Source organism: Monodon monoceros, unplaced genomic scaffold (genome assembly GCF_005190385.1).
Source record: "Monodon monoceros isolate NGI ecotype Baffin Bay Population unplaced genomic scaffold, NGI_Narwhal_1 Super_Scaffold_11, whole genome shotgun sequence".
Classification (NCBI taxonomy): Eukaryota; Metazoa; Chordata; class Mammalia; order Artiodactyla; family Monodontidae; genus Monodon; species Monodon monoceros.
The window spans coordinates 22,739,348-22,759,784 of NW_021703767.1; the positions used below are offsets into that span (position 1 = coordinate 22,739,348).

The following is a 20,437-nucleotide window of genomic DNA, read 5'->3' on the forward strand; positions in this document are numbered from 1 at the left end:
AAAAAAAAAAAAAAAAAAAAAAATCTATCTATCTATCTATCTATATATCTGTCCAGTCTTCCCTGTCTCTGATTCCATACCCATTTACATAATACATGTAGACATGTCAATCCCTGCTTGATGTTTAGATTTAAGAAACTAGGAAATAGACTCAGTCTCTTATATGTGATTAGTGACTGAATTAACATTAGATAATTTATGTCTATAAATATATTTCAAAAATAGACACTGTATAATACTATAAATTTATATAAAATATATTCATAATTAGTATAATGATTTTATATACTTCTAAATGGAATAACATTTCAAGTGGTTCATAATTTTCACCGTTAGTTGTTTTTTTTTTAATATCCACTCAATCCCCCTTAAGGTTTTAGTATCTATCTTTTTAAAACAATTCCTTGTAAAAAGTGAATAATCTAGAATATGAAATTATTATTCTTCTATGGGAATATTGATGGGACCTTGTCAAACGTCAGTATGAGGTAAAGTAACATAGTTTAATGTAAGAAAGGAAATTAAATAAAATAAACTGTGTTATTTAAAAAAAAAGTTGGCTAAAAAGAAATAGTATTGTAGATAACAGCACTTTTTTGATAAATGTTTCGAATAACTGAAAACTTAGAAATGAACGTTTTTAATAATTGTTACAAATCTGGTGCAACTATAAATTGTGGGAAATTGTGAAATATCTATAGTCCTTGTGCAGCAGAATATCTAGGCTTTTGTCTACACTGACATTTCAAATTGCTAAGTATGTTGGAATGGAGAACACTTGTCACAAAACCCTGTCAGAATAATGGGATAAAGAGGTATAAAATACTTTTATATGTGATACTTATTCAAACTGATACATTTGAAGTTTATTCTCACCTCACTAACTGTATACTTTCTCCATATGCAGTTTAAATCTTATGGTATATGTTCAATTTGCTATGGTGGAATTGATTCAGTTATTTCCCATAAGATAATGAAATTTTTACTGGTTAGTAGGAAAGGGAGCATCTTAGATTGAAGTGAATATGATCAAAACAGATATTGGCCAGTGTTAAAAAACTGAGTAGTTTAAGTTTTAGGTCCTTGTTTCAACCATTAACTGGCCAATTTCATTTTTTTCTGTTAATGTTAAAAGGCTATTCCATATATTTTAAAAAAAGGAAATTAAACTTTCTCTGCACAAACAGAAAATACTTTTTTTCTTAAAGACTATATTACAAAATTGAATTACACCCATGTAAGATTAAACTACAACTGATATTTTACAAAGTGCTTGTTGAAATTCCAAACTGTTAACCTATTTATAAAATTCTTAAATATACATACCTTTGAATTTTATAAATGTATAAGACAGTAAATGGAAAATGTGAACAAATATATGGATGGTATTATTTTCTACGGAATTTATAACATATTAGGTTTACAAAATTTCTGTTTTTACACACTCACTTTATTGTGTCTTAGAAACTTCAATTTCTGCATTGGGGTTTAATACAAAATTAAATTACATTATTAAAACTAAACATTCTAAACATGTAGGGCCACTTATATATTATTACTCACTGCAACTGAATGAATATATTGTATACCATCAACCATAAAATAGAAATGTAGATTTTCACTTAAGAAAAATAGAGGCAAGATATTATTCATTTGGTGAATGGATAAAACATGAGACATCCGGGCAATGGAATATCATTCAATGCTAAAAAGAAATGAGCCATAACATCATGAGAAGACATGGAGGAATTTTAAGGCATATTACTAAGTGAAACAAGCCAATCTGAAAAGACTACTTACTGTATGATTCCAACTATATGACACTGTGGAAAAAGCAAAATTATGAAGACAGTTATAAAGATCAGAGGTTGCCAGAGATTAGGAGAGAGGGAGAGATAAAGAGGCAGGCAGAGCACAGAGGATTTTTAGGGTATCGGAACTATTTTGTATTACTCTGTAATGGTGGATGAATGTCATTATACATTCATCAAAACCCACAGAATGTGCAACACCAAGAGTGAACCTTAATACAAATTATGAACTCTGGGTAAAAATGGTGTGTCAATGTAGATTCATTGATGGTAACAAATGTACCATTATGCATTTTAATAATGTGGGAGGCTATGCATACATCAGGAGTGGAAGTATATAAGAACTCTGTACATTCCTCTCAATTTTGGTGCACACTTGGAACTGCTCGAAAAAATAGAGCATATTTTAGAGCAGAAAAGAAACCAAAGTTAGTATCTTTAAAATCTTCATGGGACTGGCTAACGTGTCTGAATCAACTGAGAGTGTCCATAAGTACAATATTCATAAGTACTAAAAAAAGATGACATATTAAGTTATGAATAACATACAGGCAAGTCAATTATTTTCAGCTACCTGTTTTTGTGGGAAGAAATCCACCAATGAACCATACTGGACCCTGCTGTAGAGAAATATTTCTATTTCCTTAAGTAAACCTTCCTTCATGTCTGAGCCATTTGATGGAACAGTAAGTCTCAGGATAGCATATGAAAATCCAATAAATTGTTTTCTGTTTTCCACCAATAAGCACCAAGAAGTAGAATATTTTTCCTGTCATTTTTCAAGAGCATCAGTGAGTTTTGCATTTAATCTTCCATGTAACATATATATCCAGTTTAGCTGTGGTGAAATTACATAGAAACAACAGCAAATTGAAGTTTGTCATTCAGAGATTCTTCAAAACAGAAATGCTAATTTGAAGAGATAATTTTTAGTTTTGTTTTAATCACATTTAAACAGAAGAAAAGGGTACATTTTAATATGACTTTTAAAATAATTTAATATTTCTCTTTGTAATAATAAATGAGAAATCAGTAGAGAAGCAAGCATATAGCCACTATGCAAATTATGTATTGAAGCTGTTTATTATGATTTCTTAAAATGTATAGATGATGAAATGGAAATTTTTATTTTGTTTTTTATTAGATAGTAACTAAACTATTATTTTATATTAATTAAATATTTATTTCTACAAAAATATAAATAAAGTCATTTTATAAAGTGTTTTCAGGCAATGTGTAAAAATAAGAAAATAGTAAAATTTAACTTGATATTCTTTTAAGGCTATAAACTCACTGTGAGTTTATTACACTGATCTTGGGAATGCAGCTATATGTACAAGTTGACCTGAGAACCATAATAGCTGCTTAAGAGAAGTACCATGACTACTCAAAGGAATGGTAGTTGGTGAATACACAGCCTTTCCTTTGCCACAAAGTTTTTTTTCTATTGTTCAATCAAGAAGAAATCAAAGAAACTAGATTAAAGATATAAGACCTTATAAGTGATAGACAAGAGATTTAGGTATGCCTTCTTTGATTTGGTGTAATTTGATAAAACAAACATATGAGGAACACTGAGGGTGTAAGTTCCTCGACTGTGTCAATGACTAGTCATTCTTCTTCTCTAATCCTCAGATTGTTGATATAATAAAATAATGGTGTTTGATTAGAATATTAGAATACATTTTCTCAAATCTCTTTAGTTTCCTCACAGTGGCCCCAAACAACAAAGTAATATAAAGCTAACAAAGTAATATAATACTGTGACAGTCACCATGAAAATTTCCAACAATCCCCAGATAGTTCCCATTTGATACCATATCATTGTTAAGGAGCTTCAGAAAAAATAAATACAAGAACAACAGAAAAAATCAGCTTACCTTTCTCTCTCCCCCAATATATAAAACTTCTGTAACTAATGTATTAATTGAAAGAAGTTCAATATTATAACAACATATAGATATTATATGAAAATTTTCACTTTGAAATGTATGCAAACATTTTTAATGAGTGCTATATATATTAAGACATGCATTTGGGAGAAGGCTGTTCTGGAGTAAGGAAGATTAAGTGTGCCTTAAAATAATGCAAATCTTGAAAACGAATATATTCCCTTTTGTAATTTCTACACTATTTAATTTTTAACTGGCAATGCAACACTTGACTGTGTTTGTAAAAAAGAAATATATATTCATGTCTAAACCACCAGTTTTATTTCACTTTATAAAAAATAACTGAATAATTTACTTATTAAAGAATTATCATTGAAGGGACATCCCTGGCAGTCCAGTGGTTAAGACTTTACCTTCCACTGCAGGGGGTCCGGGTTCGATCCCTGGTCAGGGAGCTAAGATCCCACATGCCTCAGGGCGAAAAAAAAACAAAACATAAAACAGAAGTAATATTGTAACAAATTAAATAAAGACTTTAAAAATGGTCCACATCAAAAAAATCTTAAGATAAAAAAGAATTATCATTTGAACACAGGTTCAGCGCTAAAACACACAAACACAAAGTAATATGATGTTTTATAGAGGGCACTGGAACTCCGTTCTGTGACTTCACTATGTAAATCCCTCAACCTCTTTAGGCCTCACTTTTCTCATCTAAAATATGAGAGAAATGCTACTTCATAGTAAATGAAATATTGCACTTAAAGCATCCCATACAGTGTATATCACAGTACATGTTAAGAAATAGAAGCTGCTCTGTTTTCATATTATTGTTATTATTTGTAAACTTCCAAAGCCATTTTTGTTTCATACTTTGGCTGTGGATGAACTGAGAACTTTAATGATCTTCTACAACTTTATTCTCATGGTGCTCAAACTGAATTATAGCAATATGTTAACCAAAGGAATTGGAGAAAATCACTAAGGATTTATGTCTGCTTTCATAAATTTTTGCTGGCAAATGAGACTACTCTCCAATTATTACATTATTTAAATGATTACACTAATGTGTTTTATTAAGATATCATCTGATTATTATGGTCTCCACTAGTAATAAAAGTTTCTAAGAATACCTTAGAACTAGTTTACTACAAAAGTAACAGTATTTGGTATTTTTCCTAAATTATTTTTCCAGTATGAGCCGGCTGATGATTTATTATTTAAACCAAAAGAGAAATCACTCAATGATCATATGTTTATTACATCGAGATATTGAATCTGATCAAGTTAGAAATGAAAACACACAAGACAGAAAACGTTTATACCAGTAATAAAGAAAACACATATAACAAAGGTTTTCCTCAGTTTTCTTTATTACAACAATGAAGACACAGAAATACAGAAAATAAAATGACATTTAATATACTATGAAACGCATGCATAGGATTACACATAGTGCTGGATATTATGTCAGGGATTTTAAATAAGAGATGATACTGAGGACAATACATATATAACATACATTTTATTTCAAGAAAATAAGCTATGATGAAAACAAATGCAATTAAAATGATCAGCAATAGTCACTTTAAAACAGAAGTGTTACACATAAAATCAATGTAAGATGTGAGATAAAAATATTCTTGAAAGAAATTCATGAATTATGGATGTTCTTTAAAACAGTAATTTTTAATTGCTTGCTTTTAGGGAAAAAAAAGGATTTGCTGGAGATTTATTTTGTAGTCCCATTTAGTACATAGATAAAATAAATATGGTATAATTTAAAATTATGCTACCTCTGAATATTATGCAATATTTGCAATGTAACTATATTTCTATTACTTAAAATGGAGTGATAAATGAATTTAATTTGAACATACACAAATTAAGAAACTTTGCAATATATCTAGGTTTAATACAACCAACATTAGATTCGTTCACACAAAATTTAATTACACTTGAATGAGCATATCTTTAAAAAGTAGGTCAAATAATAGTCTACTAACAAAGACATGAGGACATCTTTTGCAGTTCAAATCACCTCAGATATACTAAAAGAACTTTTGAACATATGTGCTTTCCTTGGATATTTTGTTTTTCAATTTTGCTGAATAGTAGCTAAAAATTGATGTTATAGAAAAATACACTCTTTCTGTAATATTTAGGGACAAGTATTTCAGGCTTCCAATTAGTTAATAGCTATGAAGGAAGGGAGGATGACTATAAGAGATGTTTATCTGGTTCATAATCTTAGGTAAGATAAAGAAACTAAAGGTATTTGGAAAACAAAGAATTGATATTATGCTCCCATCTCTGCTTTATTTCAGAACAATTAAATTAGATTTATACTTACTGAATCCATTCCCTTACATAAATATTGAGATGCTGCTTACTTTTATAATCTTTATGTATTATAACAAGTTTTTAAGCACCATGTAGTAAAGAGAGATACTACCACTTTTAAACATTAAAAATGTTAACTCTAGAAAAATACTCTAGTTTAGATGGTGATTTGGAAAATAATATGTTAATTAGATATTAGATTTTTTTTCTTTAGTTAAGACCTAAAATTTACTCTGTTAATATTTTCTGAATTCTAAGATTATCTATCGAGTGTTGATAGTGATTAAATAATACTCCTTTTTAAAAATGACATAATCAGCCAATTTAGATATAGTTTTTACCAATTTCAATTTATATTGAAATTATTTCAGTGCTATTTGTAGGATATTCATATCACTAATCATTTGAAATATATAAATTTAAGCTACCCATTCAACACATTAGCCTTGTGGAAGGATTTGTGACATATATACATATCACAAATTCTGAAATTTAACAATTTAACAGAGATTAACAGAAAAAGAAGAAATGCATTGTATTTATTCATGACCAGAAATTGAGAGGGAGGAAGAGAGAGAGGGAGGATAGGGGGAATGAGAGTGGGAGGGAGAGATATTAGGAAGAAACAATTGGAAGGAAGAATGAAAGGGTATAAAACCAAGTAAGAGAAAGCCTACTTAATTTGTACTTATTCAAAAGCGGTTTAAAAGATATTACATTGTGCCCCACAGATTTGAACCATAATAAAATACATAAAATGACACATTTAAGTATGAACTTCGTGATCCTGTATCTTTATTCATTGAGTGAAATCCTAATGCATAAGGGCTAAAAAATATATAAATGACAATATTTAATTTAGGTAGTGTCATAACAGCTTATTTATTTAAAGCTCTTAATGCTGCTAATATCATAAGCAAAAACAAATGGGTGGAGATTTTCAGATAATTTTACATGACTAGAAATATTTCTTAGTTAACTACTACTACTATAAACTGAAAATATTATATATAATATTAGCTATTTTTGAAAGCTAGGTCCAAACACACTTACCTATTGTATTGGTGATGTAAATATCCATCTTGAATTACTAAAATGATTTGTAATCTAAAATGATTTGTAATCTAAAAATTTTATTCCTTCATTGTAGGTGTAGTGTAGGTGTACCATATGAATAAATAAAATACTTTTCATGTATCTGAAAGTACTCATCCAGATCCAAAAGTACCTTGCCTAATTCTCCCTTGCATATTCTATTTTGTTCAATATAAATGAATAACCATAAATCCAACTGTCCAGACTTGAAAACATTGTGGAATTTTCCTTATTTAAGTTTTAATTTAAGTTAAATATAATTAATGGGAATTCTTAAATAGAAAATGTTTGAGTTGTATAATGATTTCCAAATTAACCCAAATTGTATAACCTATGAACTACTATGCATAGTTGTAATTTTAATTATTAATTTTAAAAGAAATGCTGAATACTTAAAAAGTCAAAATTATCTGCAATAAAATTATTTGTGCAATTATGTTTTATGTAATTGACATATATAATGTTAATCAAATGTCTAAGATTTATTTATTTATTTAAAATTGTTAAACACTTGAGATATTTTAGGTTAAGAAAAAAAAGAAAAAATTTTTTTAAGAAAAATGAAGCAAGTTTTTAAGTGTTTCAACCTTGTTCTTGTCTACCAGTAATTGATGCACATATGTACACTTGCATAATGGTTTGGGAAAGAGTATGGGTATAGAGTTTATAAAATCTACTTATTCCCAATGAATAATAGTATTAGGACAGAAAAATAAAAATGACAATTTACTTAAAGTTCTTCCATGGAAGAAAAAATTTCATAGGAAAAAGATTTTACTACTACCTCCTAGTCTTAATCTGTTAGGATATCTAAAATGTGGTTTGATGGGCCTTATAGCTATATGATAAATAATCAGAGCTTGAATTGGGGTAGAGAGACATGTAAGGCTGAAGGATAAATGGAGAAAAGAAGATAGACTTCAAAAAATTGGGAGAAGAAAAAAGGAGATTTCAGGTTTACATAAAAAAATTAATCATGATACTTCACATGCAGATAATGGCGATTATGCATAAGCAAATCAACCTAACTTTACAACTGGTATAATATGGTCAAAACAAACTTTTAAAATGATTTTAACATTGGCTGATAAGATATACACATCAATAAACATAGGTACATATTTATGATTATACACAATGAATAACAAAACTCACCTTACACACAAATTCATATTTATACATTTCAGACACAGAATTTTATTTAAAAATCCACTGGATGAAAAAGAATTTTGGGGTGATACTAGGGAGAAGTTTTATGTCTTGCTTATCAGTCACATTTACTTAAACCTACAGCAGACATTAATTAGACAAAAACGTGCTGTCAGTTAGACTTTATGGTTGCATATAACAAGAGTAAAGCTCAAGTAATAAAAAAGATAATTCAGCAACACTTACATATTATCAAGATATAAAAAAAATCCAAGAAGGTAATTTACAATCTCTAAGGTTTCATTTTATGAAATGCAATAGCTGAATTGTTTATAGTTTTGTGCTTTCCTATTTCTTATAGACGTAAGACAAAGCACAGAGTCGATTATTTTATGTCTGAGAATTTTTTAAACTTTATGCATATCTTAGAACTGTAAAATAACTGTTAATCTAAGAATAAACATTTAGCCAAAGGATAAATAGTTCATTAATTTTAGGATTAATATCTTGATCTGTACTTAGATGTTTAAAAAATCTAAATGAACCACTCATTAAGTGTAAATCATTCTGCTAAGATATGAGAATTTCAATTTTAGGTTCTTTTCTGAACTGTCCAAATGTCAGTCTAGGTATCATGCAAACCAGACTGAGTGTTCTTCTTATCACTGGTGACTTTGAGTTACAGAATATAAAATTTCAAATAAAAATCAACTTTGTTATCTTACTAAAGACATATTACATGTTCTTCAAAAAAGCATTTTGTAATCATGAACTAAATCAAGATAATTTCTATGACTTTCTCACGGAAATATTTACAATTTATTGGAGAGATCCAGTCAGGTTATAATGAATGGGAAAAATTGTTCATGGAAGTGTTATTGGAACTCCTTTCTTTCCCAGCACTTGTTACATGTTACTAATCAACATATCTACAAGTCTTATCCAAACTCATGGAATATGATATGCAATCATGGATGTAGTATGCAATTATAATTAGTTCTTCAATAAACAGAACATTGGCTCTTTTAATTTTAAAAATCAAACATTCCCAATAAATAGGTTAAATCCCCACACTGCAAAATTGGAATTGGGAAATCCCTTTGTCTCAGCAGGGGAGAAAGAAGTGTGTTTAATCTGTGGATGGGGTCACTTCTGCATTCTACAGGTCTGTTACTAGCTCAGAAGAAAAAAGTACAGCAGTAGACAGCAAAGAGTATGGAAAAGATAAATTACAGAAAACAGACTACTGAAGGCAGGTCTATCTTTAGACGTTACGTGATAGGATCCTGTAGGTATTTTTTAAAGACAGAAAATACTTTCATGCAACAAAACAAATTGATTTTGGTGAATGAATCTCAAAGCCCAGAAACCAATAATTTGATTTACCATGTAAGCTACAGTCACTCTTGTTAATATATATATAAATCTGATTGCCTGCTAATTGTCCTGAGTGAGTAGTAAGAATCACTTGCTAGCATGTGGCTGGGAGTAAAAAGCACAAAACACTCTTTTCTCATTTTGCGATGAATGAAAATGTGAAAACAAAAATCATTATTTATGTTACTCCCTCAAATCCAGAGGAATCTCCTCTGAGAGCTGGAATCTAGTAACACCTCCTTCTCATCTCAATTTCCTCTTCTTGAAAGTAGTAGCTAAAATATTTACTTCTCTCTCTGATCCTTGCAAAGAAATTGACTCAGGTGTCCAGGACAAGGTAATAAATAAGTATACATATTGTTAGAACATGAATACTTGATGCCACCTCAAAACACAATTCCAATCTAGTGCACAGGGTGCAACTTTTTAAACATATTCAAACTTAATTTTTATTTATTTTGGGGCAACTTCAGAAGATATTTTCACTTAATGAAAAAGAGTTTGGATTTTTAAAAATTGGTTTTCAAATTGAAGAAAAAGAGCTCCGTTTCACTTTTATTCCTTATGACATTTTAAGTCAAGAAAATAAGGCAGCACAATAGGATACACATCTAATATAATAAAAGTTATCAGGTTTATATTTTATATAAATGGTAAACACAATGAAATATTATAAATGTTTATAAAGTTGGAAACTTACATTTAAAAGAATAACAATCCAAAACAATATAAAAGATCCATAATTCTATGTAACAAAATTTCTACTTATACAGTGTATGGCCATGGATATTGAGTTATATTTGTAAAATAATCAAATGAAAGATTATATATAGCAAACGCTTGAGTTCCAAATAAAAGTGACATGATATTTAATAAGCTCAACTTTAGAAATTAAAGAAAAATTTAGAATGAAACAAGTTACGCTGTGAGCTAGTATTTGGAAGAAACAATCCTGGTTCAGTTTCCTTCTGTGATTTTCTGACAAATACTTTAAAGGTCAACAATTTGGGGAAGGGAAAAAAGGCTAACTATTCATGGGTAAGGATAGGTGCATAATTAGTTGGACCTTAGAAAATATTTTATTATAATTTTAGATTAGCCTTGTAAATTTGCAGGGAATAAAAGGAAATAGATGATTTAGCAACATTAAAACACGCAAGACAAACTTATGGCTATAATGAAAGATAACCCAGCAGCATTCCGCTGCCATGACTGGCTTCCATTTTCACCTTTATTCGCTTCACAGCATTTATCTGCATGATGAAAATTATTTTTGAAAGTAGAACAAGAATAAAATAATTAAGGAATAAAGAATAGAGTTACAAACATGAAAATAAAGGAAAAGAAAAAAGTGACAGTAGGAAAGAAAAAAAGAGAAAATAATTAATACAAGATGTACACAAAGCCATTACTAATTACTTACAAAAAATTATTTTGATACAAGACAAAGAATTTTAAAAATCTAGTATAAGACACTTCTAAATAGTTGTCACATATTAAAAACATAACTCAGTTCTATCATTGATTACTTAAATGTGAACATCTTAAATATTTTTTAATGAAGATACAACTTATTAGAGAAAGGTCACCAGTCATTCCACTGTGCTACTGATAAATTCACACTGTTACTTAAATATGAGCTCATCATATTCTGCAATGTTTGCTGCTAGATTTTTTCTGCTATCATATTTTCCTATAAAACATATTTAATAAAAGTAGTTATATTTTTAATAATGAATGAAGTACCAAGAAATATAATTGAAAATGATAAGTTCACACAGTGAAAATTTTCAAAAGAATAAAAGCAAGGAACATTAACTCAACTGGCCATAGGTATACTCTAGACATACGTTATCGTTGCTCATTTAAAATAATTTTGAGAAACAACAATCATGAAAATAATTTACAGAAATTTACTTTCGCATTATGTACTAAACCAAATAAATATTGTTTTGCATGTATCATTAGTATTTAGATTTGACTGAGATTTTCAGATAGTTAAAATGAAGTTTTTCCCAATTAACTGAACTTCAATTTCACCATTGTTTTAGAATTTCTTTAATTTAAATTCTAAAACAATCATAACCTTAAGAAAGCATTTTAGTATTTGCCATGCACTTGAATGTTTTGTTTTCCATTCATGTTGAGTTATTTGGAGATGAAAGGGTATACTAGTCTTGCTGGAACTAGACTTGAATGTTATCAAAATAATTTTACTCTACTGTTCATTATAAGTATAATCAAAAAAGTCCATTAAAATAAAAATTAACTGAAAAAATTTAGCAATATATTTATTGGTGGTGATCTATGTCACTTCTTGGTATGGAGGCAATTATTTTCCATCAAATTATATTGAGAATCTATGTTAAAATTAGGCATGTTTTCAATTCATAGTAACAAGGGAAGACAAAGGAAGCAATTTATGAAGGGTTTTGTTTTGTTTTGTTTTGTTTTTGGTTAAAACAAACAATATTAAACATGTCCTAAAGCCAAAAGAAATGGTGAAACTATTTTTCAGAGTCATTTTATCTCCAAGAATTTTTTAAAGCATTAGATTATACTCATTCTACCAAGTTAGGAATATTTTTAGTCATTAAAATTACAGAACAAATCAATAAATATCATTTTAACAGCCTCTAGTTCCATAGATGGTTTTGTAATCAGTTTTACAAGAATTAATTTGTCATCACTACCCAATATTTTCATTGTTTATAAAATAAAATGAGATGGAATTATGCTGTATGAATATTCCAAATGAGAACATAACTGTGATTTTGCACACTCTGTTTCTATGTGAATCAAGGAACACCACTTTCAAAATAAACACATTTAATAAGTGAAGAAAGGAAAATATTATTAATCATAAAATAGTTTTCACATCAGAATCATGAACTATGGAGAAATGCGGTATCCACTAAGATACGCACATAGAAAAGCCATTATTATCAATAGAATATATGACATATGAATGTAAGGTAAGCCTATTGTTAAAAAATAGTCCCTCAGTCCAACAAATAAATGTACTCTATATTTAGCTTGCTGCTTTACTCAAAGAGTTAAATACATCTGAATGCACATAAGTAATGGGTTTTTAAATTCAAAGTCTGTAAACTTTATTTGGACAGTTTACAATGCATGCTATTTAAAACATAAATTAAAATGAAATTAACTTGTAAACTCCATATATTCTCCAAATTAAATAAGGCTTAAGAGTTGCTAGTTTATTATACATAACTAATTTAAAATATGTTTGAATTTATAATGTGTATTTTAAAATGGAATAAGAAATTATATAACTATAAGAGTAATTATGATGAAGGCATATGAAGATTATTTTGCTGATACATAATTTTAACTCTATAGTATTTTGTGGGTTTAAAGGCTCCCAAATTCACTGTCAACTATCGCAGCTTCTAAAATTGTCCCAAGAATCTTCCCAGAGCTAAATCAAACAATTCTTGAACTATAAGGGCACGTCTTTGATCTGGCGTTCCATGAGACCTTAGCAGTCTCTGGATTCAGTAACAGTAAATTAGACATTATTCTGTGACATTTTTATAGATAAAATAAATATTTTATCTTTCCTTTTTCCAGTAAGATGCTCTGGTTTTGTGTCATCTGTACAGTTTAGAGGGGATGAATTCTATCTCCTACCTTTTCAGATAGCTTTGTCTGTACATCTGTATGTCTGACTTTTCCTTGACTGCTTGATCTGTTTCATCAGCTGTGAAACACGTGCTAGCCTTTTTTCATCATAAAAGTCCTTCTAACACTGACTATTTTTCCCCCTCTGCTCACTTTCATACAGAGCTTCTTGAAAGCATAAATTAACATGGACTCTAAACCTGCTAACCTCCCATACAATCCTCAGCTCATTCCTACCTAATTTCTCTCCCAAGCACTTCAGCAGAGCTGTATGTAATAAACACATTTCACATCTCTTTCAGTTGAGTTGTTGACCACTCAGCAGCGTCTGAAGGGGCAAATGTGATTGATAAATTTCTTCTGGAAATATGACTGTCTTTTAACTTACAAGATACTACAGTCTTGTGTTTTTCCAGGAACTCTAGTCTCATTGGGGGAGGGAGGGGTTTCCTCATCCTGTATAACATGGTTATACAGGACATGGTTCTTAACACTCTATTCTTCAGTAACTCAAGAAGCACCCCTTGAACATTAATGCTGTGCCAGTCACCCTTCTAAGTACTGGTATTGGGTACTGGGAAACATCTATGAGTATCACAGACATCAACTATTTCTCATAGAGCTTAGACATTACTCACTGTGTGGTTTTATCCCCACCCAGGCTTTAAATATCAATTATCTGTTAAGGCTGAAAATATCATAATGTATAGTTCCAAGCCATGGCTGTCTTCTGATCTCCATACACACATATCTAACATCTATTTGACATTTCAAACCTAACAAATACCAAACCAATTTATGTTTGACCCTTACTCTCCAAATCCTGCTCTGTTTATAAGATTCTTCATCGTGAGAAAGTCATCAATATCTACTGAATCAATTCTGTTACACAGGCAGGTTAATCTACATCTACAATGTGTCTGGAATTTATGCATTGCTTTCTTTTTCTACTGTTATCACATTTTTTCAAGCATTCATGCTCATCCATCTCTTGCTTCTATCCCGATGAGCAAGATTAATCTGTCTGTAATGTCTATCGATTCATATAATTTCCCTGCTTCAAATGATTTCTTATGACTTTCAGGATCTGTTTTAAAATTATTTACATGGTTTTTAGAAGACCTTGGATTGGTTGGGTCACAGATCTCTCGGTATCCTTACTTTTGTTCACACACCTCCAGGTTCTCTCCCAGCCATCTTTCTCCTGGTTCTTAAAGCAAATCAAATTCCTTCTTCTTTCAGAGACTTCTTCCATATAAGACACTTTCCCTGGAAGTCTTCTTCCTTACAAGTTTCTTTCAGAAAGTCACTTTCCAAGGGAATCCTTTCTCAAGCCTCACCTACCCCTAAAAGTTAGGTATACTTGCCAAAGGCTCTCATGGCAGCACACTGCACCAGCATATCTCTTAGTTGTAATTACTTTGTGGATATTCTAACTCTTGATTAATGTCTATCTTCCCTACTAGATTGTATAGTCTTTCAGTGCAAGAACCAGTTCTGTACTTTTCACAGATAATTTCTCTGCACTCATCACAGTACTTTCCACAAAGCAAGACCCCAGTGAATAACTGAAATGAATGAATGAATAAATCTTAATATTGCAGAACCAGAAGAAAATAGCTTAGGGATTAGGAAATGCAAGAGAAGTTAAATGACAAGAGCAAAGTTGAAACTATAAACCATTTTCCTTCTAAGCACTGTCCACAAACTAACTTTCCAAAACTGAAACAAAATATTTTTATAGTAAATGCATCATAGCATACTTTAGTTATTTTTGTGCCTATATATATATATATATATATATATATTCTTCATATATATGTTCTTCATATATATTCTATCTTTATTTATCTTTCGGTTTATACTTACTATTGGTTTTATTAACAACAGTTTCTTATAAAAACAGCATAACAGGGACTCTGGGAGTATAATGTAAAGTAACATGCCTGAAATCTATTTTTTTTACAGTTTGCATTTTATCTGTAAAATATAACTAAAATATTGCTTTCCATTTCAAAAAATATTCATTTTTATCTTGATAAAAATAATTATTCCCTCCAAGTGTATGAACTAAATTAAAGATGTAGGAGAATGTTGTAAATAGTGCTGCAATGAACATTGTGGTACATGTCTCTTCAGCAACATAGCACAGGGAGATCAGCGCGGTGCTCTGTGACGACCTAGAGGGGTGGGATAGGGAGGGTGGGAGGGAGGCTCAAGAGAGAGGGGATATGGGGATATATGTATGCATATGGTTGATTCACTCTGGTGTACAGAAACTAACACAACATTGTGAAGCAATTATACTCCAATAAAGATCTATTTTAAAAAAAAAGATGTAGGAGGATGAAGTTTGCTCTTGCAATCCTCCTTTGAAGATTCTGACTCAGATTAAAAATCATATTTATATCATGTTCCTGATATCTGCAGAGAGGATAATTACTACAAACTTAATGCGTTATAATTGTAGAAGCATTTATTGATGTTTAAAACTCACAGAAACAATGAACTTAATAGTTCATTCAACCGTTCTTTTTATTAGGTGTATCATCTTGTAAGGACATGGGATTTGTCATACGATTTAAAGTAGCTCTGACCTTGAACAAATACTTTAGCCTCTCAAAACTGTATCTGTAAAATGAGGATAACTCTTTGTTGCTCAACTCAGATTCAAGAATAAAATGAGACAATAAGTGCAGAAGTACTCTGTAAATTATAAAAAGTGCCAGTACAATATGATACCCAGCTATCCATATTATTTCTAGATACTTCCAACTTCCTAATTTCAAATTATAATTGGAAGCAATTATTAATTAATACTAGCAATACAAAGCCATGATATAAATTACTTTTAAACCATAAAACCGATAGTAATTACTTTTTTATAGAAAGATTAATTGTATAAAGTTGCTTTCAATTAAAAGATGATGTATAACAAAGTCATACTAATGAAATTAATATTAATTTGAAATTACAAGCGGATTAAATAGCATGACTGAACTGACAAAATTTTTTCATCTCAAAAATATTATGTAATACTGATACTCTATTATAATATGACTTAAATAAATCATGTTTATGAATATGCAGCTCTGATGTCTCTATATATAAAGAGTATATGTGTATATATACATGTATGTATAAATTTTAAATTTAAAATTTTTAAATATGTAAAGGAATGATGAATGTTAAAATATGACCAATATGACAACTCATTAACAGAGTTAATTGACTATGAATCAGGACAAATTCTTGCATCTTCACCTCTATAGCCTGTATCTGAAAAAATTTTAATATCCCTCCTGTAGACTTTGACAATATCAGTAGCATAATATAATGTAAGCACTATCCCTAATAAAGGTAGCCACCAGTGTGCTGTGACCACCAATAATGAGTGTCCTACAACTTTTTGAGCTTCTTTGAAACTCTATTCATAGTTCTTTCTGCAGGTGTATCTGTGGTTGTTACTGCCTCATTGTGTGAGAGATTTTATCTTTCCAAACTCAACTTGCTTAGTCAGGCATGAAGGGGCTCATTTTCCCAGAAGTGGAGGACCAGGCCCCATGTGTTTGGCAGAGAAGTTTTCTCCTTTTGCAAAAGTTTTTTCTGTGCTCAACGAATATTTTTCATGTTGATTTTCAACAGTTTCTCTTATCCTCCATCCTCCCCCTCTGCTCATTCTCTCTCTACCACCTCAACCACTAAAGTTGTCAAAGTGCATTTACAAATGAACTAATCTTTTATGGCAAGAGCAACTGAGAAATCTTTATTAAGACATGTAAATAATCATGATTAGAACCTAGAATTTATACTTCCTTTATAAAATTATGTTTTCAATATTAAGAAAAAATCCAGAGGGGTTATAAAAGATACTGTCATAATTATTTTCAGCCTAAGAAAGCATATAGTTTGCTTACCTTTAATAATGTTGGGTTTTGGTGGCATGCTGAACTCATAGACTGTTGGTTCTGAATATCCCAATCTATTGGCAGCTGTAATTTGAACTTCATACCCCATTGTCCACTGTAGATGCTCTAAAATAATGTGGTCTTTATTTCCCTGCACTTTTTTCTCTAGCCACTGGTCTTCTTTATCTTTCTGTAAAGACAATACAAATATATTTTGTAAATACCCATACACTAAAGTTGTGATCTTTAAAAAAAATAGTTTATCTTGAAATGGAGCAAGTGGGTTTATTAAATCGAAAAAAGGCTATTATCTCATCCACTGGGATAAATGAAGTTTTATATAGATGAAGTTATTTCTAAGATTTTTCCACAAAAAATGTAATTGTTTTTAAATTAGCTGGAGTGATAATTCATAATGAATCCTTGATGATTCAAATGATAATTCACCTCCATAAAGATTTTTTAAAATTTCACATATATCAGTTTGCTGTTTAGCCACTTTGTTGATTATTAATAATCATGTGAACAGGGAAAACAAAATATTATATATAAAAAAAGCTTAACATACCCATTAAAATAATTTCCAGAGACTATTGTTTAATGTTTGGGGCAGGGCAGGCAGTGGGTAGTAAAGTGTCTTACAAATAAAGTCTGGATTTTTAAAATAGATTTAAATTTCCATTATCATTTATTATTACTATGATGTTTTGGACTTATAATGAAGCAACATACAAGAAAAATTATTACCTGTTAAACAAGTTATTAACATAAGAAAATAAAATATGTTACCTTATCCTGAACATTCTATGCTTAAATCCAGTGTCTTTTTCTAAAATAAATGTTTTGGACAACATGCTATTTGAATAACCCCTTTAAAAAACATACTATGACTACAGTTACAAATAATTGAAATAATTTTATGGATTAAACTATCCTAAGCAATGTGAACATTCAGCTGAGCCATATTTTAACCATTTAAAGTTTAAATGGTAACCTCTGCCTGTGTCCCTCATCTCTGTTACAGAAATGAGGGTAGCAGCTGCCTCTGTTAGCTTTCATCAGGAAACAAAGAGGAAAACTGAGTAAATTGTATATTCCAAGGCATTAAGAATCATAACCACTTAAAAATGACAGCTATTATTAAAAAGAAACTATTTCCATAATAACTATACAGAAATGAAATGATATTTTCTCTGAAATCACATATCTAATAATCCATCACTGCCATTGAAAATCTCAATTTCCCAGAGGTGTAATTATAAATAAATTGTAACCTGGAAATAGTGATAGACATATAGATATATAGACAGATCAACAGATCGATTAGTCAATCTTTTTTTAACCTCAGAGCTCAGCCCAGTATTACGTTATGTTGAGCCAATATTTTACAATGTTTATTTGACTAGAAAGAATAATAATGTTTTCCACATTTATAGTGAAAAATGAGGATTTGTTATCTAAAATCAAATTGTGGAAGTTAAATTCATGGTTGCATTAAATTGATGGTACTACAAATATTAAGTATCTTTCAAAAGGATATAAGACCACATTACAGTTCTGGTACCATACTGTGATTCTTTTTTCTGACTTAATTGGTTCCATAGAACTTTTATTACAGAGGAAGTCGGCTGGCCTCTTTTGTTGCTTCATCTAAAACTGGAGATACTACCCCCCTCCAAGTGTTTCAGACAAGCACTTAAAATTATCATATAAACAAGAGGTAAATTCCCTTGCTTTCTGAAACTTATAAACTGACTAATTTATTAGACTGGGCTGGTGTCCAGTGTTATGAAGTGTACTGAAAAGCCATTGGAAAACAACAGTTTGGACCAGAAACCTTGTAACTTGTCTAAGTCATTAAATGACTAGTAAAGTTAAGAAAGGAATCTAGGTGTGTTTTTGAATTGCTTAGAATAGCTGTGTCATTAGCCAGGATTGTCCCAACATCCACTTTCTTCATCAGTTCATTCATCAATTATTCAGTCTTTAGTGGATAGTGAGACTGTTCTAGAACTATGAACACAAAAGTGAATAAAACATGTACAAATCCTTATTTTGGAGTTTACAAACCAACACAGAAGGAAGACATGAGTTCTTTGAAAAACAAGAGGGTGTTTTGGGAGCATATAATAGGGAGAACTAATAGAGTCCAGGAATCAGGAAGGTTTTCTCTGGGGAAGTAATGTCAACTTTGCTGGAAATAAGAAACTCCAGTACCATTTTTCTTTTCATTCATCCTCACCTAGTGAATGAAGATGTGATTCCTTCACAGAAGTTTTGATCCAAAAAAATAGGCAAAATGACTGAAAACCTCAGAAAGATGCACAATCACTGGGAGATGTAAAAACAGACACTGTATGTGTATTGTTTTAAGTACATATAAAAGCACTTCATAGGCATTGACCAAAAGAAATAAAAAGCTTACAAAAATCTCCACTGAAGGGCTTCCCTGGTGGCGCAGTGGTTGAGAGTCTGCCTACCGATGCAGGGGACACGGGTTCGTACCCCGGTCCGGGAAGATCCCATATGCCGCGGAGTGGCTGGGCCCGTGAGCCATGGCCGCTGAGCCTGTGCGTCCGGAGCCTGTGCTCCGCAACAGGAGAGGCCACAACAGTAAGAGGCTCGCGTACCGCAAAAAAAAAAAAAAAAAATCTCCACTGAAAAGTAATTTTAGATCATATATGATATATGACATATATACACAAACATACATATAAACAGTAAAATACATATATAAATCGTTGATGTATTGTAAATTGTATATAGACACATATGCAGAAAGGAGGAGATAAGGAGTAGGAAGACTGAATGATCAGATAAGGACAAAGTTACACAAAGAAGTAGAGAGTTGCCCCTGTGGATGTCCCCTTACCTCAATAATTAAGTATAAGTTCTAATTTATTATCAAATGCTTGGTGAAAGTGAATATTTGTGTGGAAATCCAGAATTGAGTTTTGCTTTGGATCTGAGTGGAGATGTGGATGAAAGAGTCAGAAATAAGCCAACAGCTGATATCTGGGTTACCCTAGGATACAATTTATTATTCAGAGGGACAAAGAGACTTCACGTCCTTTAGGTTATTCTCCAAAAATACTATTTCTGAGAATTGAGCATTTGAAGTGAAACTTCCTGACAAGCCCAAGGCATGCAGATAGTCTCTTGTGAATGTCCAGTCACTTAACTTTCAATTGTTGAAGCTCTTAGCCTGATAAATTAA

The 20,437-nt window shown here is 30.6% G+C and overlaps 1 protein-coding gene across 3 annotated transcripts in view; it reads right to left on the reverse strand.

Annotated features, from left to right (window-relative positions):
- The window catches only part of NCAM2 (neural cell adhesion molecule 2), a 491,601-nt gene that overhangs the window by 21,841 nt on the left and 449,323 nt on the right, over positions 1 to 20,437 (reverse strand). For 2 of the 3 annotated variants that reach the window (XM_029214785.1, XM_029214787.1), the window contains one exon: positions 17,230 to 17,410. In XM_029214785.1, the coding sequence (XP_029070618.1) occupies positions 17,230 to 17,410 (181 nt within the window). Of the gene's footprint in view, positions 1 to 9,816; positions 10,921 to 17,229; positions 17,411 to 20,437 lie in introns of those variants that run through there. The other variant, XM_029214786.1, reaches the window with a different exon arrangement.